This window comes from Leucopleurus acutus (genome assembly GCF_964270905.1).
Source record: "Leucopleurus acutus genome assembly, chromosome: 21".
In the NCBI taxonomy this organism is placed as follows: Eukaryota; Metazoa; Chordata; class Mammalia; order Artiodactyla; family Delphinidae; genus Leucopleurus; species Leucopleurus acutus.
Window position 1 is genome coordinate 12,571,476 of NC_139163.1, and position 21,756 is coordinate 12,593,231.

At 47.0% G+C, this 21,756-nt stretch overlaps 1 protein-coding gene across 1 annotated transcript in view; it reads right to left on the minus strand.

The window, feature by feature from the left end:
- Positions 1 to 8,562: 8,562 nt before the first annotated feature.
- ENPP6 (ectonucleotide pyrophosphatase/phosphodiesterase 6) overlaps positions 8,563 to 21,756 on the minus strand; it is a gene marked incomplete at its 5' end in the record, with an annotated part of 88,854 nt that continues 75,660 nt past the window's right edge. Inside the window, 2 exons of the mRNA XM_082863854.1 lie at positions 8,563 to 8,899; positions 13,398 to 13,521. Coding sequence (XP_082719980.1) covers positions 8,694 to 8,899; positions 13,398 to 13,521 — 330 coding nt within the window. The 3' untranslated portion in view covers positions 8,563 to 8,693. The remainder of the gene's footprint in view (positions 8,900 to 13,397; positions 13,522 to 21,756) is intronic.

The window sequence follows — 21,756 nt, forward strand, 5'->3', positions numbered from 1 at the left end:
ATGTGTGTGTATAACTACCTCAGAGAAGGTGTCCTTTAAAAAAGATTTTTAAATTGCTCTCTTTTGGCTGCCTGATAATCCTTTCAAAACATATACCTTAATAAATTTATCTTTTTATGTGTGTTTTCATAGCATAATTTTGTTCTCTGTCTTTTTATTTTAAAGCTCTATTTTTTTCAATTACAAATTCATTATAGACGATTTGTAATATATAGAAAATATAAAGAAGAAAATCAAAATCACCTACAATCCTACCACCCCCAGAAATAAGAAATACTTGTTACTAGTTTGGTGTAATTTTTTAAGGTTTTTTTCCCTGGCTTTTGGGGTTTTTTTGGGGGGGGCATTTTTTTGAGAGGACATGTGGGAAGTGGTATTTAAAAAATCACAACATGGGGCTTCCCTGGTGGCGCAGTGGTTGAGAGTCCGCCTGCCGATGCAGGGGACACAGGTTTGTGCCCCGGTCCGGGAGGATCCCACGTGCCGCGGAGCGGCGGGGCCCGTGCACCGTGGCCGCTGAGCCTGCGCGTCCGGAGCCTGTGCTCTGCAACGGGAGAGGCCACAACAGTGAGGGGCCCGCGTACCGAAAAAAAAAAAAAAAAAAAATCACAACATGGATACTAGGAATACTACTGGATATATAATTGTTTCTAAGTCTTTTTAGCAGTTAGAGCTAGAAAATGTATATTTAAAGATAAAATCTCTAAGAGTTTTTATTGACATTTCTTTTTTTTTACTTTCCACATCACTTTTTGAAAATTATAATTTTTTAAGTTGAAGTATAGTTGGTGTACAGTATTATATGTTACAGGTGTACAATATAGTGATTCATAATTTTTAAAGGTTATACTCCATTTATAGTCATTATAAAAATGGGATATATTCCCCATGTTGTACAATGATATTTCTAATTCAAGTTCAGGACATAGGAGTTTTATTTACCCTCTTCCAGTTTATATCTGCATCTCTTTTCTTCCACTCTGCAAATCCTGGTTCTCAATGATACAGGAATGATATAATTAGAATATCCCATATTAACTCTCATGCTTTACTCTACATTACTTACACAATAGTCTCAGGACAAGAGTACAGATATTCCCACCACCAATAAGACTACTGACAAGAGTTAATTTTATTTTTTGCAAAGTCTCTCCCCATTTATCTTCCCTCCACTTAAAAAGTTATACCATATCTACATTGCCAAAGCACATAGACAGTGCACACTGCCCTCTCTCCCTTGTTCTGTAATAACTGTTTATTTCATGTTCATCACTAGGCCTTATGTCCATGTGTCCCTGGTCAGTTTGATTGTCTGAAGCTTGTGCTCTAATAGATTCATCAGAAGAGACTTGTGGGCACAATATTTCCTAAATTCTTTCCTATTGATAACAATTTGAACCTTTCATACTTGAAAGTCAGTTTTGCTGGATATAAAAATCCTTGACTTGCATTTTCTTTTCATTAGTATCTCAAATATGTTAGTCCATTTTCTTCTGTCCTATTGTGTTGGAAAAGGCATTTTTATTATAAATCACTTCCTCTTTTTGCTTAGATGCCCAAAGGATTTTTTCTTGGTCTTACAATCCAGTAATTTGTGGGTTTGATATTAGTGGTTCTGGTTGACAGTCTCAGATATGTGAAGTGTTCTTTCAGTATATAGTGTTAACTTTTTTCTTTTTAATTTCAAAACAGTTTCCTTGCATTACAGTTTTAATATTTATTCTATTCCTTTGCTTTGGTTTTCTTCTTCTTGGATCGTGTTACTGTATATTCAGTGTTCTTTGCTTGTCTTCAGTATTTGTCACTTTCTCTTGAGTCTTTTATTTTAATCTCTTAATTTTGATTTTTTAACCCTTCCTTTTACCTTGTATTCCTCCTAAGGCATTATCTGTTGTGATTATTAACTCTCTGGTCCATCTAGCTTAGATTTTATTTCTGAAATTGTTTTTATATCTTATTCTTTCTTGAGTTCAACCCTTTCTGCCGTCTTAGAATTTGATTTATGTTGTCCTTTCATATTGTTTTCTTAATGTATTTTAGCTCATCTTGAAATAGTAAGTCATGGTTTCAGTCTGCTTTGTGATCAGGTCTTTCTGCCACGATTTCACGGATTGTTGGACTATTATTCTGCTCCTTATTATCATTTAAAAATAGTATCTTAATATGGAATTTGACTTCAATACTTTTTACATTTTTATTTGAAATTAATTTTTCTAAACTTTAGAAGGAGATGTGGTGCAGGATAGTCTTTCTGATTTTATACGGTATCTTCTTCTGTTGTTTTCATGTAGTATTCAAAAATATGACATTTCTGGCTAGAAATTCCTGGCTCTCTTTTTTTCTGCCATGCTTATCTGGACCTTCTCTTTCTTTCGTCTCTATTGTCCCTATCTTGCTGGATTTTGATTTAACTTTCAGCAGAGTCTCCTCAGTTTAGGGTCTTGTCCCAGCATTGCAACCTGACTGGTCAGTTTCAAGGGCTTCTAGTGGACAGACTGCCCCCATCCCCTCCAGATGCCACTGTGGGAGTGGAGGGGTCCTTCCGAACACCACCTGGTTCTGGAATATGGTGGAAATTCAGCTCCTGCCTGTCCTGCTGACACCACACTGAGGCCAGACTTTCCTGAGCAGCAGAAGGGCAGGGGTGGAAACACAGCTCTTCCAGGAAGGGGATTTCATAAACACCGCTTTCCTCCCTTTGAAGGCTTTTCTCCACTTCCTCCTGTCATCCACTCCTCACTTCTCAGTAGCAAAGGCAGATCAGACTCAGAAGGCATGGGAGGGAGGGAGCCGGTGACTGGGACTCTTCCTCCTTCTCCACATGCTACGTCTTTAGCATCCAAGGCTCTGAACCCCCTTCTTCTGTCTCTTCCAAGCCGTAGGGAGATGACAGTACAGGCTTGTGTTAGCATCTTGTTGAAAAGTCGAATTAAGCATGATGAAGACAGGGCTCATTTATCTTTTCTTCCTTTCTTCTCATCTGCTACACTTCCTCGTGTTCATGGCTAAAGAGGGAGCCTGCTGAAATGTTGAAAAAGAAACCCCTGCCCTCTGGATCCCGTGTCACACATTAGTCATCTGTCAAATCCTTCTACTTTCTACAAAATGTTTCCTAGCTCTGGCTTTTCCAACCCATTGTTGCTGTGAGAAGCTCTGTCCAGATTTAGGTGAACTGACCAGAGTGTCCTAACCTCTTCCCCTCCTTCCTTCCTTCCTTCCTTCCTTCCTTCCTTCCATAATTCATTCATTTCATCAGGCAATTATCAACTATTTTGTGGCAGACTTTGTTGGTGCTGCAGATTTGGTTTGGAGACTCCAAAAAAGAAGATTCAATCCTGGCATTCTGCTTAACTTACAGCCTAGTTGGAGAACACTTGACAACAAATTATTACAAGGCAATGTGACTTGCTTTGCGATAAACGAAACAAGAAAAGAATGTGAAAGCACAAAAGCCTTACAGAGAGTCTAGGCTCTGAAGGATAAATGAAAGTTTGCTAGATGGAGAGTGGGAAGGTCCATCCCAGACATGGGGCCAACGTAAGAGAGTTGACACTGGCACATTCAGGGGCCAAGCTGAGAAATTTGAGATGAAGCATTGAGAGACGTAGGGGGAAGTCAAACTGTAGAAAAGGATGGGAAGCAGAATTTGGAATTTAATTACACAGGAAAGAGAGACAAGGGTGGTTTTTTAACCAGGTGAGTAATGTGATCAGCCTTGCTTTTGCTGCCACATAATCCCACAGGCCAGGCAAAGAGCCGACAGGCGTGGAGACATCAAATGGCCAAGAGCAAGATCCCAGAGGAGGCAGTGGGTGAGGCTCCCGACACCAGCTCCTCTGCTCTAGAGCTGACGCCTTCTTTCAGTAACAGGTGTTACTCCTGTTTTCTCTGAAATTCTCTCCATGCATTGCCCATAGCAACTGGAACATGGTGTTCTACAGAAATGAGAATTCAACTGTGTTGGAAAATGGAAGAAATGACATAGGGAACTATATTCAATATCCTGTAATAAACCACAATGGAAAAGAATACGAAGAGGAATACATATGAATATGACTCACTTTGCTGTACACCAGAAACTAACACAAAATTGTAAATCAACTATACTTCAATAAAAAATAAATTTTTTTAAAAAAATGGAAGGAAGGAAATGACTCTATTGTGAGTTCTGTGAGGACAGTCATGGTCTTTTTTCCTCTATGCATCCCCAAAACATAGCCCAGTACCTGCTGTGAAGGAGGAACTCAAGAAATCTTTGATGAACTAGACTGACTCCTCCGAAAGCAATCGGAAGGGTGTGTTAGTTTCCTGTAACAAATTACCAGAAACTGGGTGGTTTAGAACAACAGAGATGTATTCTCTCACGGTTCTGGAAGCGAGAAGTCTGAAATCAAGGTGTCAGCAGTGCCGTGCTCCCTCTAAAGGCTCGAGGGGAGGATCCTTACTTGCCTCTTCCAGCTACTAGTATTTTGATGGGTGGCGTTGCATGCGGCTGGTGTAGAGTGTACAGCCGGGAGGCCTAATCTGGTCCAGAGGAGTGTAAGGAAACATTTAGTCCGAGTCCTAAGGCAAGGGGACACTTACTAGATGAGGATGGGGGTACTAATCAAGGAGGAGAAAGTGATGTGAGGGAAGTGCCCTAAGGCAAGAAGAGCTTACAGAGTGAAAGGGAGAGTGATACGAGATCAGGTAGAGAGAAGGGTGCACATGGTGCCGGTCCCGATTAAGCTACAGGTGTGACATTAAGACGGGGGGAGTCAATGTCGGGGTTTGGGCAGGGACGTGACCTGGTCTGAGTTGCATTTGAGAGAGACCCTCAAATGGAGGAGAGGAGAACGAGCTGGAGCCAGCCCTAGGATCTCAAGGAGACCTGTCAGGAAGCCAACGCACAGTGATACGTAGAGCTCCTGGCTGGGATGCTGGTGAGAAGGGGCACGTGGGCTGTTACAGGTTTCCGGGGTGAAGCCATGAGGATGCTCTGGGAGAGTCTGAGTACGTTTGAGTGGTAACATTGGCCATAGACTGGACTCAGGCCACCACAGGGATCATGGTTACTGCATTTTCATGAAATATTCCAAATAGGCAAATCTGTAGAGAGAGAGTGCAGCTTAGAGGTTGCCTGGGAGCAGGGTGGGGGGAAAGGGGGAGTGAGTGCTAACATGCGCGTGGATCTGGAGTCTCTTTTTGGGGTGATAAAAATGTTCTAAAGTTGATTATGGTGATGGTTGCACAATTCTGTGACTATACTGATGCCGTTAAATTGATACTGTAAAGGGAAGGATTGCATGTGAACTGAATCTCGATAAAACTGTTTTATTTTTAAAAAGTAAATATGCTTAGTATATTTAAAATCTAATCTCCTTCCTTCCTTCCTTCCATCCATCTGTCAAGTTTATAAGCTTGAGATGGAATATGCTTAGTCCATGAAATGAAGCATAATTATATTGTCAGTTGGGTGATAAGAAAAAATAACAACCCAAAACGGAAAGGTTTGTTTAATTGGAGGAACTGCAGACAAAGAGAGAGAATATCTGCTGTGTAAGCAAGTCTCCTCAGTGATATTCATTCTTTTTCTCATTCAACACATATTTATGGGACATTCATGAAACATTTGAGGCACCGCACTAGGTGCTATTTTATGATTTCAAAGCAACACATAAGTATAACTTCCATAGCAGAGACCTGAGACCAAGTTTCCCACGTTTTATAACCAGGCTGTCAAGGCTACCGTCTCCCGTCCTCCTAGTAAGTAGTTTTCAAGAGCTGACTTTGGTCTATCACAGATTGCTTACAAAGATTAAACACACTATCACATTTGGAAATCTCTCGATATTTACAGAAACGTAAAACACTTTCACAGAAAACTCATAAAAGAGCTGTGTGTCTTGAACAGTGAGTTTGTCTGGTAGCACCGTTGGGGATCTTACACTCACAGGGACTTGGGTGTGGAGAAGCCTCTCCGTCACTGGGGCTTACAGACCCGCTTTGGCTTAAGAAGGGTGGAAATCTGACCCAGCTGGGACCAGCAGCCAATGCCAGCCTGATGGCTCCTGAAAATAACTGGCAGATTACGAAGTTGCTGTCAGGAGGCTCAGGTCTACCAAGGTCAAATCAGAACCCGTCTCTCCTGAGAGCAAACCCAGACCTTAGAGTCACGTGACTTAGAAGTGTCGTGTCCACGCCAGATCCTCTGAACCTGCGTCTCTGGAAGAGGGCCAGATGACGCTCGCAGTCCCAGCAAGTTTGCAAACTGCTGTCTGTGGCTGAATTCAGACCTGCTGTGGATTTCCAAGAGCCCTTTAAAAGTAAAGAGAGTTGGGACTTGAGCCCGAGTCTGGGCTCTTGACGGCTAGAAAGAATTCCCTGGGCCTGCTCTTATTCATGTTTAAGTCTTCAGAAGTTAAGTGAATTGGGTTCTGGCCATTAGGCCTGTGGGCAGGGAAAGTAGCCATTCATCTTATCCTTCATTTAAAGATCATTCCTTTCATCTGTCTTCAGCATTTGCAGGTCAGTCCAATTACCTTCCTCCTGGAATTAGCGATGAAGTGGGAAAATAATCCAGGAGACAAGGTGCGTGTATCGTCCTAGCGGGTATTGTTCCGATGGGACAAAATGCGTTTAGAGGAAGTAGAATTTTCCTTGGGAAAATAACATACCTTTAAAAAAACATCAAAAGAAAAAATTCTAGCCATATAATTAAGCCACTAAAATATATGCATTGCTTTAGGTAAAAAGGTTTTTTCTCCATTCAGTGTCTGAATTTTCTTTATTATTTACCAATAGTCATGATTCCAAAAGTACCTTATTCTCATTTATCTATTCAAGATTACTTATTGAGCAACTATACTTTGTCAGACGAATATCTGAAATTTTATTATGGAACTTGAAGATGTGAAGGACGAGGGAGGGGAAAATTTGGTAGAACAGGGCAGGAAGGACAAATCCGAGGCTGTGTGTCTGTTTGTACCCCTGTGGGATCACTGGGTTTCTTTTAGGTCTCCTTCCTTCACAAGGGAGCACAGTGGGCTGCACTGGACTCATTAGAACCCAGTCCTTTAAGGAGAAAGAAACCTGTGAACAATAGATGCCTATTGCAACAACCAGCGCCAATGTTCCGAAAGCACTAATTGGCTTCCGGCCAGGGCACAAAGGCTGATTTGCCTCCCAGTTGATTCGATGGTCTGCTGGCACTTTAAAACCCATTACATAAATCCTTAGAAATCTTCTGTGAAGGTAAATTTGATATTTTTAAGCAGTGATCCTTTGCTCTCGTGATTCAAGGCCCAGGAACGGTTCCCAACCTTGTTGAATCAGGGGGAGCATACATTTTCATTTTTCAAGGTAAACAACACATGAGGGCTTCATCGTCCTGACGAGACCTGATCTTTTGCCCTTTCCTGACAAAAAGCCTCATTTGCAGATGTGCCTCGTTTAGTGCAAACTCATTTTTAATGCGATGATATATGTATATGACTCTGATCATATAGAAATGCAGTTATCCCTTGTTTTGCAACAAGAGCTCCTACAGCAAACTTAGAAGACTAAACTAAAAACATTTCATCTCAGGCTCAGTGCCTCTTCTTCGGGGTTTCTTAAGGTCTCTGAGGTGGCGCTTTGACCAGACTGTTTCCTAATCCAGTGGCTAAGTGGTTAGTGACTGGGATTTGACTCCATCATGTGGCCGCCATTCCCTGTGCCCCACCATTTTCCTTGGAATTCTGGGTCACTCAGGGGTCCACTTTGCTGTGGTTGTTGAATAAGCAGTGCTCCAGGACACTGGTGCATCAAACTTACGCTTAATTGCATCACCATTTCAAGCAATGACGTGAGATTTCTTTAAGTATGTCCACACCATCATCAGCCAGACACCCCTTTCCCCGCCCGTGATGATGTCAGGGGTCGCTAGTGTCTACACTCTGTACGGGTTTCCAAAGAGAGGCAGCCTCTGAGTGAGCCTTCCCACAGGCAATCCAGCGCCTGCCGTGTGCATGTTCACACCACGATACGCTACAAGGAGGCTCACAGAAGCCCATATCTATTGGAAACTCTTCTGCTCCTTCAGGCAGGGAGAAACTTTCGTGCACTCGGACTTTGGGAAGGAACGCATGTCTCAATTTGTTCCATGAATTCTGCAGTTCCCATTGATTTTTATTGCTGGGTGAGCCAAGCTCAGATATGCCCTTTCTGGGACTTTGTATAAGGTGAAGAAACCCCACGAGCTGAGTTAGAAATAGCAGCTACTGCTTCACATGGGCCTCCTCTGTCCCAGACGGAAGGAGCAGTATGGGATGGTGGCCGTAGACCCTGAGGGTGGCTCCCGGGTTTAGGCAGGGCACAGACAAGGGCCTGCTTTGTGCAGAGCAGGCCAGAGAGGGGCCGGGATTCCATGGAATACCCGCCCAAGGTCTGGTCGCTACAGGGGGAGGCCCTGCTTAGTTCATCTGAGTACCTGGAACGCAAGGAGAAAATAACCTATAGTTGAACAAATGAAAAGCTAGGAGTTTCCTTACCTCCAGAAAAAGCAAAGTGGTTTTGTTTTTGTTTTTTTAAGAAATAGGGACTTTTATGTATAGAACCATCCAAGACTAATACATTTACAATTGTATGGCCTTGACTGAACTGACGAAGCTATTAGTGAAACAGGAGACGGCCAGGCCTCCCCCGTGGGGCACGGCACATACCGCGCTAGCAGTTCAGGACAGCAGCGCCAGCAGCGCCAAGGCCAACGTGCAGGCGCCCGGCCGCGCAGCCAGGGCCGAGCTGGCCGGGTCCTTCAGCATGCATGTCACCCGGGACCAGGACCCGTTGTTGGGCAGGGGGGCGACGCCTGCCACGTTGCACATGACGTTGTAGACATCCACGGATCTGATGGGAGCGGCTCTGAAGTTGGATTTGAAATCTGAAAGGGAAAGGCAAGCAAACAAGTTGTCACGGTCACTCCTGGGCAGGGCAGAGACAGGCATGGAGTCACGATGTGGAGGAGTTGCATTCAGCATCCAGGCAGCTTGGGACTGGAAAATCCGCCTCGTCCGCGGGGCCTGGCCAGGGGATTGTGGACCTGGAAGGAGATCTGGAAGGTTCTAGCTTATGATAGGAGGTTGCTTTCTATGGCTCGTGGAGCTGTTTCTTTGAAAAGACAGATCAGACAGCAAACTCTCTCTGTGCATAACTGTGCTTCCCTTGTGACAACAGAGCTTTCCTTGGGGACCCAAGGGCCATCTGAAGCTGCTCATTTCTGCAAGCCCTGCGGAGCCGCTGTGGTCACAGAAGTTTGACTGTCCTGCCGGGCTCCCCAAACCCACTCCAGCTGCATACTCTTCTTCCAGGCCACCTATCTGGCAGGGACTGGTTAGCCTGGGTGCTCCCCAGTTCAAGAATGTGTCCCATTTTCCTGCCACAGGGAGGTCCCAGGACTGGATGGAACCTGAAATTATATAGTTTCCTCAGTGTGCCTAATTCACAAGCAATAGCAACGGTCTCCTAAATATGTCTGGAAGATCAGCTGCACATTCCTTGGGAGCCTTTCACTGGCAGATAAAATAACTTAGCTGTGGGGAAAATAACGAAACTGGTAGTGGAGTTAGAGACCTGAGTGAAGGCTCAAGGGAGCTCATGAGGGAGAGGGCTGTGCCTCTACCCAAGGCTGTGCCAGACTCCACGGGGACACGGGCCCCCGAGGGCCTGGCTGGCTATTCACAGCATAGCAAGTAAGGGTGCTGACGGAGGGACTTCAGTCCAAAGCGGACCCTCTCTTTCTCCACAGGAGGCAGAAAAGACGCTGAATGAAAAGTGTTTGTTTAAAGAGTGAGTATGAGACTTCAGTAATATTCATAAGCTCCCAACCAGAGCTTCCAACAAAGTACCCAAAACTTAAGAAGCTGAATTCAGGAAGGAGTTTTATCCATCAATAAAGACCCATGCGTGTGATTTTAGTCCCTCTAAAAAAAATTTTTTTAAAACAGGTAGTTTGGGGGCTGTAAAGCCAAGTTTTCTATCTTAGAAAATAATCTTTATAATTGCTCTGCTAAAATGATCACATATACTTGATTTAAAGAGCAAACAAACAGCAACATAGCCCAGAAGTGTCCACACCAAATTCTACTCTTGTATTTACCCTGCAATTATAAATACAGAAGGAAGCTATACACTGAAAACTCTGCCACAGCGTATGTTAGACCCAGGGCAACTTCCCAAGTGACGGGTTTTGCTTATTTTGAAGAATTAAAGTTGAATTCAGTATAAAGAGGTTCACAGGCTCTACAACCAGCCTGTAGCCACTTACTAGCTGGGTAACCTCAGGGGACAGGCATGGAGATGGCGCCTAAATCCTAGTTCCAGCCACGCTGTATGTGCTCAATAAATGGGAGCTGTTTTTAGTAATAGAATAAACGCCCAGCAAGGGAAAGTATGGATTGAGAATATTCACCCTATAGATTATTTGAAGGGTTCACTTTACTTTTAGGGCAGGGAGGGTAAGAGTCAGCATCACCTCAGGGTAAACACTCACTTTCCAGAACTTCCTGGAAAGGAGAACGTACAGGCTGCCCTGGATGCCAACCTTTCCAATATCAAGGAAAACCCTACAGTTAGAGAGGGTGGTGGTAACGCTGCCCCAGAGGAGAATCAGCTACAGCTGAGAAATCAGTGGCAAGGCTGTCCCAGGGACGTGGGAGCGACTCCCCTCCCTCTGACTTGCCGTGGACCTGGATGTGAGATCATCCTGCCACGTCACCTGGTGGCCATGTCCTGTCACGTGGGAGGGTGGCAGACAATAGCATATCCAAAACAGCCGTCCCCAGCCTTTCAGACATCTCCTTCTTTAACATTTGGCAAGAAAATTTGAGATCAAGCTCTACTGACAAAAAATAAATGTTAGAAAAGATCATCTTTTTATGTTGAAAGTACAAAATCAAATCCGGTACATGTAAGCAGGAAGGAGAATTGGGGTTTCTTTCCCACTCCATCTGGTTCACGGCTTCCCGGTCTACAGCGCTGGGATTTTGAGCCCAGTGCAGAGATGATCCAGACTGGAATGAGAGCTTCTAGAAAATTCCTGAACAGCAAAACAATACCTGATCCAATTGGGAGAGGCCAGACAAGCCCTGCTAGCTCAAGATGGTGTGTGAACCTGGAATGGGAATCCAAGTTATTTCCATGGGTTGACATTTTTTGGATATTTAAACTGTTTCTCCTAAAGAGAGAAGGTTCTGGAGGCTCCCGCTGTGCCTGAACACCTTGGGCTGCTTTCCAAGTGAGGCTTGCTAGCTCGCTGGCAGCTCACTGAGTCACACTCCTGCTGTCTTATCTCGAATGTGTTCTCCACGGCAAGATTAGGTTGTTCAAATTAGAAACTGGGATTAAGCAGAGAGAGGCTATCTTCCAGAATTATTTCCCTTTCTCTTAGCTGGACCAGATGACTTCTAAAGCTGTATCGGGGCAGCCGCAGCGATGCTCAGCGTCCTTCCATGAGCGAGAAGTACCTACAATTAATCAGGAGGGATGTACCTTTATCTCAAAGTGCAGCTAGATAGCTATTAAAGGCCTCGCTCTTAAATTTTCTTCTGAGTAAACAGTCAGTGCGTAAAGCTGTTCAATCTTTCATGAGAATTAGAGCCAGAAACGTGATGGTTTGTGGGAGGCTCTCAAGGTTGTGTCTGCCTGGAAACATTTTTGCAATTAGCCCAGTCCAGTTTCATCAGGGGTCGTCTTTCTGTCTGTAAAAGACTCAGGCTTTTAGTTTTAAAGGAACGTATGAGGGAGGCCTTCGCTAATGGACAAAATCTCCCCACTGAATTTAAGCTATTGCAGCTTTGGGTACTTTGTTTAAAGTTTTCGGTTTGACGCTAGACGTGCTTCTGCTTTAAAATCTGCCCGAGACTCTTACTCGTAAACACTCCAACTGACAACTGTTTCGCATTCATGATCTGATCCCTCTCTTCTGGGGAAAGAGGAGGCGATGCCTTTGAATGAAAGCCCTGCTGGCTAATGTTCCCCCATATGAAGGCCATGGCCCTGGAACGTCCCTAACCTGATCTAGCAGCTGTCACCTCAACATCCTCAAGGCTCCATCCTGAATAAGTGAGGCTTTTGAGCTGCGCAGCTCTAGCCCGGGGCTTGGCTAACAGGGAGGGCCTGTTAACTGTTATCAGGTGATGGCGTCATGCTGGGGCGTCCTCTGAACTCTCTCTTAGGCCAGTGTCATGACCCCAGTTGTGCTCTATAAATGTTTGCTGCCACTGGTGCTGACGCTTACTTAAGGACACGGGAACCTGGATGACACGTGGGCAATGATTTGGACCAACATGTTCCCTAAGGTCAGGCTCCCAGAGGCGCCCAAGGAGGGTGCAGAAGCTGACACCTTGCAGTTCTCAGCAGCTATCTTGTGGTAGGTAGAGTGACCTGAGGCGGATGGAATGAAGGGGGCTGACACATTTCTCTGTCCTGTTACATCAAGGAGAAGGGCAGGGCTTCCAGGCGTGATCTCTAACCTATAATTTGAAAGGAAAGCATGGACTTTCATGGGCTGAAACATTTTGATCAACATGCAGAAAAAGGATCTTGGGGTAAGCTTACTGTGTTTAATAAGGAGTGTGGACAGCAGGAGGAAGGTTAGCAGCTCGTGAGCCAGTCCACTGATTGTTGATGGCTGTTGACTGATTTTTACTCTGTTTTTTTAAGGGGGTATTCAGGTGGTAGTATGATCTTTAGAGTGTTTGATAAACTTTTCTAAAATGTGAATTTACAGTGCTGTGTTTATTAAAGCAAATAACCAAAGAGGCTCTCTCCACCTCCCCTCTCTTCCTGTCCTGGGAATGTAGGTCAAGGAAGGCACAGTAAATTTGCTTTCATCCAAGACATCCCGAGTCATTCTGGCTTATTCTCAAAGTCAGCCACAGAATCACTTCCTCGCCTGCCCTTGAGCACATCCGAGCTTCTGGTGGGCCCTAAACCGAATGACCTGCACAGGGGTGGGTGCTCTAGCCAGGGAGGAACTGTGGAAGAGTCAGACCCTGTGAAGCGATCGCGTCAACTCCAGGACGCGCAGCTGTCAGCAACCTGGTGCCTGATAAGCTTTCCTGGACATCAGATGGCTGTGAGAGAACATTTTGATGAATTAAGTAAAAAAATGAATCATAAACATGTGGAACATTTTTTTCACTGCGCTCGGGATTTAAAACTTACAAGGAAAAGTATTTGGCCACGTTTGCCAAAACCAAGAAGCATTTGAAAGCCAGCCAGCTGAAGACACTTCATGGAGACCGGCTGGGTTTGCTCAGCTTTGCTCATAAAGAGGGTCCATAAAGAAATCACTCCAGCTCTACTAGTGCCATCAGCCCCTGCTGGCTGATGCTTCCTGAGGAAGGAATGACTAAGAGAATTCGGTCGTGTCTTCCTACCGGGTCCGAAGGCCAGGAAGATGCCCCGCATGTCCCTGAGCTCGTTGTCATATCCGTGCCATCCGCGCTGCCAGCCTTGCCTCTTGTCGGTGCTGTTCATCCAGAATGGAAGCGTCTCTCGATTCTGCAATCAAGCAAGACATTTACATCGCCCCGTGTCCAGACATCCGGACGAGTGAGCATCCGGTCCAAACTGCCACCCAGTGGACTTCCTGCTCAGCGCTCTCAGTCAGGGTCATCCAACCTCAGCTGGATCACTTCCTACTCCAGGGAGCTCAGACCTTTGGAGACCGCCCATTAAATTGCCAAAGAGCTCTAGTTCTGAAGGTATCTTCTTATGTCGGGCTGGACTGAACCTCATAAGCAGTTTTAGAGTCACTAAGTATAGCATGTCAGAGACAGAAGGGACATGAAAGTCTATCTGTGGTATAATAAAAAATATAGTTGGCCTTTGTCCCGGGTTCCCTGGCCCTTGGAATTTCCTGAGTGATGGGCGTGTTTTGTTATTTGAAATGAGCCCCTTGCTCTGATACCTGAGTTTATGCTAATGAGATGACTCGCTGGGGTAGGGAGCTACATAGCTCCAGGATCACCTGGTCACCTGAGGAACCAACCACAGGATGAGAGCGTTAGAACTTTCAGCCACGTCCTCTGACCTCTAAGATTGAGCTCAGCTATGTGGCCATGATTTAATGACCCACGCCATCGCAATGAAACCCCAGATAAAACCGCGGGGACAGCGTAGTCCAGGGAGCTTCTGGATTAATGAACACATTGTCGTGATGGGAGGGTGATGCACCCAAAGAGGGCCTGGGTTCTCTGCACCACTCACCCACATACTTTGCCCTGTGCGTCTCTTCCATTTGCCTGTCCCTGAGTAGCATCCTTTGTAATAAGATTGTAATCATAAGTATAGCACCTTTCTGAGTGCTGTGATTCATCCCAGTGAATTATCGAACCTGAAGGGGGGTTGTGAGAATCTCAAATTTGTAGCCAAGTCGGACACAAGAGTGGGCATCCTGAGGACCCAGGACTTGCGGTCAGAATTCACATGTGCAGGCAGTCTTGTGGGACGGAACCCCTTGAAGTGTGTGTCTGCTCTAACTTGGGGTGATGTCAGAATTGAATCGAATGGTAGGACACCCAATTGCTATGGGAGAATTATTGCTGGAAAACACAGCGTCTAATCGAATCACTTTGTTTCTTTAGTACAGCATGGAAGCCCCGAGGCAGCCAGCTTCCCACAATCCCAGGGGCACCCAAAGCAGGAACCACCCGTCCTCCTTTCTTCCAGCTCCACCCCGGGGGGTGACTCGGAACATATTAGTCCCTGCCTCCCCATTTAGTCAACATTTGAAGATAGCACCCGTGTTCCTCTGCTCCAGGCCTTGGTATCTTCACTTTCTTCGACCATTCTTCACTGAGGATGGCTTCCAGAACTGTCACTGCCCTGTCACCCTTCTTTCCTGCAAAACTAAATTTTCTTAGACTGCAGCTGCTTACTCGAGAGACAACAAGCTTAAAGAAGGTTTTGCAAATCCTAAGGAGGCTGCAGCCAGTTGGACACAACCCGAGCCCTTCTTGGCGGGCTAAGCCTTCATTTCCGATATTCTAATCATCTTGCTCAGCACAGGGTTTAATATTACAAGTTTCCCAAATGCAGGAGGTAGAACTGACTACCTCCTGGAAGCAGAGGAGCTCAAGGACCAGGGATTTACAGGTTGGCTCACAAGACTCATAACAACACGTGTATTTTGTGTGCTGTACGGTTCACCAAGAGCCTCCCCCAGCGTGCACTTAATCATCACCACCTCCCACTGTGGATGGTATTATTTTTCCCACCTTGGCACAGAGAGGTTAAGTGACACTCTTAAAGTCACACAGCTGTTGAGAGGCAGGGCTGGGATTGGAACCCAGGTCGACAGTCTCCTGGTCTTCATGTGCCTTCCAGGACCCCATAGCCAGAGGTCGCTGCAGGGCTCCTGCCAGCACAGGACAGTGGGCTGTCCCTGTCCCTTGCCTCTTCACTCACTGAGTGGTGGCCAGTTACAGAGTATGGAGATGAGATTTTGGAATAGGATGTGGGTTGAATTCCAGTTTGCCGCCTTCCAGCTCTGTGATCCTGGGCAAGCTGCGTAACTTCTCCAAGCTTCAGCTTCCTTGCTGGATGTGATACTACCTGCCTCACAGAGATTCTGGAGGATAACCCGGCTGTGCGCTAAGCCCGAAACACAGTAGGTGCTCGATAAATGGCTGGGGACAGTCAGCAGATGCCACTGGCTGCGGGGCAAGGCGCTCGGGTCCTGTGCGGCAGGGTCGAACCCTCCTTTGCTTATTTAGCTGTCACATCGCATTGCACACCCATCCAGTCTCACCCTGTAAATCACTCCCTGGCATTACCGCTTTCCAAATCACACTGTTTCATTGACTCTCTGTTTCCTGAATTGCCATCATCCCCTATCCCGCCTTCTCCAGCTGTAGCTTGTAGTTTTCAATGGGAATATATTTATTAACGTACTGCATTTCTGACTTATACTGTTTCTTGTTCTTTGTCTGTGGTGAGCTCACAACACATCCCAATTTAGCTTCGTTCGCTAATATCACACGCTGCTCCCCCCGCCCCAGTCTTTAGTGATTCCTGAAGAACTAGGTAGAACATATCACTGGTGATGTCACTAATCATGAACCCCATGGGACATATGTGTCCCATAACCAAGGGACAGGTGGAAGAGAGATGAGGACTGATTGCCTGATTTTAAAGTTCCAGCTTAATTCCACAACTACAAACATACAGCAACAAAAAATCTCAGCCCTGAAGGTAACTGGGGATCGGTCTGATCATAGGTCAATCCACCAGTTCTTATTAACACGACCGGTTGCTCCAGTGAAACAACTATTCTTACTGATTTTAAAAAGTAATAGTAAACTGGCTGGTTATGTGAGAAGCGAAGTGATTGAACGGATTACATGACATAATCTAATGACATTATGTAATTAACCTCAAGAAGGTGCAGGGATGATTTCCTTCCTCGTCCTCTCCCAGTGGCTTTCACCATTTCACTGGGCTCTGTATCCCCACATTAGCATCCCAGCGCAGGCCTGTCCAGCCGTGTGACACATACCACACAGGGGCAGCCCTGCGGGTGAAGCACCCCAGACCTCAGTCCCCAGGCAGGGGGTCCTCAAGCTACTGGTTGAGCCTCACCCCTCCTGACCCTACCAGGCCCAGGGGCTGCCACACAGCACTGCCTAGTGACATCCTGGGGAGGTGCCCGAACCCTGCAGGAGAGCAAGGGTAGAGGGGTCTGTGTGTGAGCGTGAGTGTGTGAGCGTGAGTCTGTGTGTGAGTCTGTGTGAGTGCGTCTGTGAGCGTGTGTGTGAGCGTGAGTCTGTGTGTGAGCGTGAGTCTGTGTGTGAGTCTGTGTGTGTATGTGAGCGTGTGTAAGCGTGAGTCTCTGTGTGTGTGTGAGTCTGTGTGTGAGCGTGAGTCTGTGTGTGTGTGAGCATGAGTCTGTGTGTGAGCGTGAGTCTGAGTGTGTGAGCGTCTCTGTGTGTGAGCGTGAGTCTCTGTGTGTGTGTGTGTGTGAGCATGTGTGTGTGTGTCTGTGTGTGTGAGCGTGAGTCTCTGTGTGTGTGTGTGTCTGTGTGTATGAGAGAGAGAGAGTGAGGAGGCCACCAGAAGGCTCTAGCGCAGAGCGCAGGCAGCCCTGCGGCTCCGCAGTAGCGGCCCCCAGGGAGCTCTGAGTGGCGGAAGGGCTGACACAGAGGAGGCCCTGCGAGGCCAGGGGACCTTGTGTAGTGACCGCACGTGGGGAGAGCGTGAGAAGAAAGCACCGCGAGGCTGTCGGGAGGAGTGAGGCGGTGTCTACCCGAGGCTGTGCCAGTCCGACAGGGTGACCGACTGTCCCGGTTTGTCGGGGACTGAGGGGGTCCAGGGATGCAAAACTTCCTGTTTTAAAACCAGGACAGGCCTAGGCGAACCGGGGCAAGTTGGTCGCTCTGTAATGAACACTCTCTTGTCAATTCAAATAAAATCCTCACCAAGTCCATTTGTTCAGCACCTTCCAGTACCTTCCGGGACCTCTTCTCTGTACATGGGTGGACAGCAGTGCCGGGATGCCCCCCTTCATGAGCCCCTAAACTAGTTCGTCATTTCCAACAGGAAGGACCCAGAAAGAGTTCACAGGAGGAACACTGTGAGGAATGGTTGTTATTATGTTTATAGACTCGGGTTCTTTTATTTGGTGCCTGCGTTGTATTTTAATGCCTCACTCCACTACCAGCTCACCATGAAATGTCTACCAGAAGCCTGCTGAACTGGGGAAGCCAGATTACTTAGGAGATAAGACTTGTGGTTTCTAGACTAGATCTTTGTCTCATTCATCCTTGGCATTAAAAAAAAAAAAAAAAGTAGCATTCACTGTTTACCCCCAAATCAGCAAACCAGTTAATGAAGTTGGTTCAACCACTGCCTGGACCTGTCTCTTTGACTTGCCATTTTGGGATTCCTTTCTGCTGCTGAGCTGCAATGTCTCGGTAGCAGTCAGAAATGGGGGTGGCGCTGGGAACGAGGATCGGGGTGGAAGCGGGGTTGGAAGGCTGGGAAGAAGCAGAGGGTGGCCTGAACAGTCTGTAGTCATTACTGTCTGTCTGCACGTGGCCAAGGCACTTGCTTCGATAAAATGTCTGGTCATTTACTTGCTTTGTACTGTTGCATTTGGGGAATATATTAGCACATATATTTCTCACCGCCTCTTTCCGATTTCCCCTCGGCGTAGATCAGAAAATGGTTACTAGGCCACAGAGAAGAATACTCCTGAGGGCGCAGGAAATATTTTCCAGCTCCAGGAAAACATCTAGACTCCCGGTCTTGCCTTGCACCCAAAGTGACTTCTCTTGGGGCAGCCAAGGAGGTGGTAATCCGTTCTTCGTGGGTTCCCTCCCAGGCCAGAGGCGCCGTTCGGGGTCTTGTCTGGGTCCCCCTGCTCCATCTGGGTGACCTGCTCTCCAGTCTTCCCCCTTGAAACTCACCGTCTACATTGCTGGATCCCAAGCCTGGCTGTGCACACAGTGCCCTGAGCTTATCCCGGCTTCCACTTTGGGTATTTGGATTCAGCAGGTCCGTAAGGCAGGAACTCTTGTCTATTTAATCATCGTCCCCCAGGTGACTGGGATGCATCGTCTGGCCTGGAAACCGCTGGCAGTCATTCACCTGGCATCTGTCCCGTGCCGTGTTCAGTGAGTATCCGTTGTTTCCTGAGAACGCTTCGCGTTATGCTGGGTTACCACACTGAGGTCAGAGGTTGTGCTTTAGGCCCCTTCGTGAGGTCCCACAGAGCAGCGCAGGGCCTCCCCGCGGCAGGCGCAGAGTCCGGCATGGAATCGCTCACACAGGCTGCTTTCCAAAGAGGAACCTGGGCGGCCGACCGGCTTTTCCCACCTGCCATCGAGGCTCATTGGCCGGCGCCAGGTTCACAGTTGGTTAAACATTTTGACCATCACCCCTCGTGTCAGCCACTAAAAGAGTACTTCCTGTCGAGGAGTAGGGTCAGGGACCCGAGGGCCCCCTCCTCCTCTCTTGATGAGGCCTCTCACCCCACCTCTAGGGCACTGGGGAACAAAGTTGAAATCTGGTCCGATTGAAAGCAATAAATAAAATGTGAACACCTGTCTAAGGTGTGTGAGGGGCCTAGTACAGATGAAATCACGTTATTCCCCTAGGACAGGGTTGTAATAGCGACTTCCCGCGCCCTCCACGTTGCAATAAACTCACATCATCTCAGCCTGGAAAAGGCACCCAGTGATGTATCAGAAGTGGCTTCGCTTAGAACTCTTATGGAAGGGAGCACAGTCCGCCTGGCTCTGGGCTTTTGCTGCTAGGGTTAAGGTCGAGCTAGGCGTCTATTACAAAGCACCGTGTCTCTGGTTTTGTGGCATCGTCATTTTAAACCCTCCTCCCGAGAGGCTTCCTGTGGGGATGACTCCTTGGAGCCCCCCAGGAATGGTGGTCATGAACCTTCAGATGTGTGTCTGCCATGCGCCACTGCAAAGACTTGCCCCCCAACCGTTTCTCTTTCTCCGTCTTAGAAGGCTGCCTCTTTCTAGAACGGAATTTAATTGCTCAGGCCTCAGGCCCCAGTCTGACCCTGGCAAGCCTGCTGCCACACGCAGCCTAATTCTGGAAATGGAAAGTGCCAGACAGCAAAATCAGCAGGGACCAAGGGCAGCAGAATTCCTTGGAGTGGAGGGAGGTGTTGGAGGAGAGCACTGAGCGGATGGGCTTTCCTTTTTTTTTTTTTCCTTTTTTTTTTGCGGTACGCGGGCCTCACTGTGGTGGCCTCTCCCGTTGCGGAGTACAGGCTCCGGACACACAGGCTCAGCGGCCATGGCTCACGGGCCCAGCCGCTCCGCAGCATGTGGGATCTTCCCGGACCGGGGCACGAACCCGCGTCCCCTGCATCGGCAGGCGGACTCTCAACCACTGCGCCACCAGGGAAGCCCGATGGGCTTTCTTTTATTCTTTTCTCCCCCGGACCATGTTTACTGAAGCGTGACAACAGTGAGGAGGGCGTCCGTGTGCTCTCCGACAGTGCATACCAATGACCCTAGTCACCCCCAGAAAGCAAGCAGCTTCCAGCCCCCAACACCAGCTTCCTGAAGCTCCATTACTTGCGCCTGGACGAAACCACTCCAGCTGCCACTAAAACTCAGAAGCCACATTCTCCAGCTTGTCTTGATTTCCCCAAATATTTTGGGTTTGGGCCTAACTGCCATTCAACCCCAGGCCTTAGAATTGAGCCCGGCATTTCATATCCTTTGCCAATTTTCAAAGTAAATCTTTCCTCTGGAGACAAATTCGGGCCTCCCTTGGAAGCTTGGGCCTGAATTTGCTGCATTTCCCTCCACTCAGACGAGAGCCCAGAAGATCAACGATGAAGCGCCCTGTCTCACAGTCTTTCACCAGCTTCCGGCTGCAACTGGCTGACTTTTTGAGCACAGTGGCATGAAGTGGACACTGTTCAGGAGAGGCCGCAGGAATTAGCCCCTGGAGCTGAGTAGGGCCTGGGGAGAGCTGATGTATCCGCCCGCCCTTGGGCTCCAGCTGTGGGCTAACGGAAGCTAGGACAATTGCCATTAGTGGTTTCAACACCTTTTTACCTGTTGAAATCTCTTCTAGGGCTACCAATAATTAGCCAAGTTAAAGGCCTGACTCAGCTTTCCTCTCTGTCTACTTGGTCACTGATTTACTAACCTACAAAATAAACAACCTGTCAACGAGTAATCAAGAACCAACTGTCTCAATATTTATGAATTCATCTCTTAATTCATATATCACAAACATGTACCGAGTTTCTGCCGTGTACTAGGCTCCACAGAGGAAAACGAAGGTCAAGATGCCACAGACCTGCCCTCAGGGAGCTTCCACCCCAGGAAGGAAGAGTTCAAAAGCAGACAGACAAGTGCAGCACCTGGGGAGTGATTCACGGTTTTGTGAGATTCCAAGATGGAGGAAATTAGGGAAGAGCTGGGTATTTCACGGAAGAGATGGTATTTGAGTTGGGCTTAAAAAACAGGTGGGAGTCAGGAAGGAGAAGGCACTCTGGGTTCTACTGATGGTTTATTGGGCTATTGATGGTACCAGAACCCACTGAGTACAGGTGTGGAGAGCAGGTCAGGAGAGCATGAAGTACTTTGGGATCCAACCACTTGACACCCGACGCTTGAGTCTTGCATTAGAAAAATCATTTTCACAAATAAGAAAATTCTGGTTCAAGTATGTGCAAATCTCCCATGTTGGTGAGAGGAAAGGAGAGGGCTGGTTAGGAAGAGTTTTTTTGCCTTGTGACAAAAGCAAGAAAAAAATGAATGCCAACGTTAGAACTTTTGTGAAGGAGCTGAGACTTATCTCCAGACCCCACTAGGAATCAGAAGGGTGAGTCCATAATTCCAATCCACGAAATCAGAAATACCTTGAACATTTTAGTGGAAGATTTGAAGGCTCTTTGGAGAACTGGATGGACTTCGTGCTTAACGGTTACATCTGGGTTGTAATTCTTTGTCTGGGACCTTAGTCAAGACATTTAAAACTCTGAGCCTCACTTAACTCAGTAAAATTGGGATAACGTCCACAATGCAGAAACAGTAAGCAGGAGACACTTAATTCAAGGTGGGATATACATTTTGCTCCCTAATAAAAGTATGAGATGTACAAGAAGAAGCCACATCCCTGCCTTCCTGCTTTGGGATGAACTGAAGGATGGGACGCTTGGAGCTACAGCAGTTATCTTGTGCTCTGAAGGGAAAGCCAAAAGAACTGCAGGAGAACTGACTCAGGGCCTTGATATCAAGTTGCTGGATG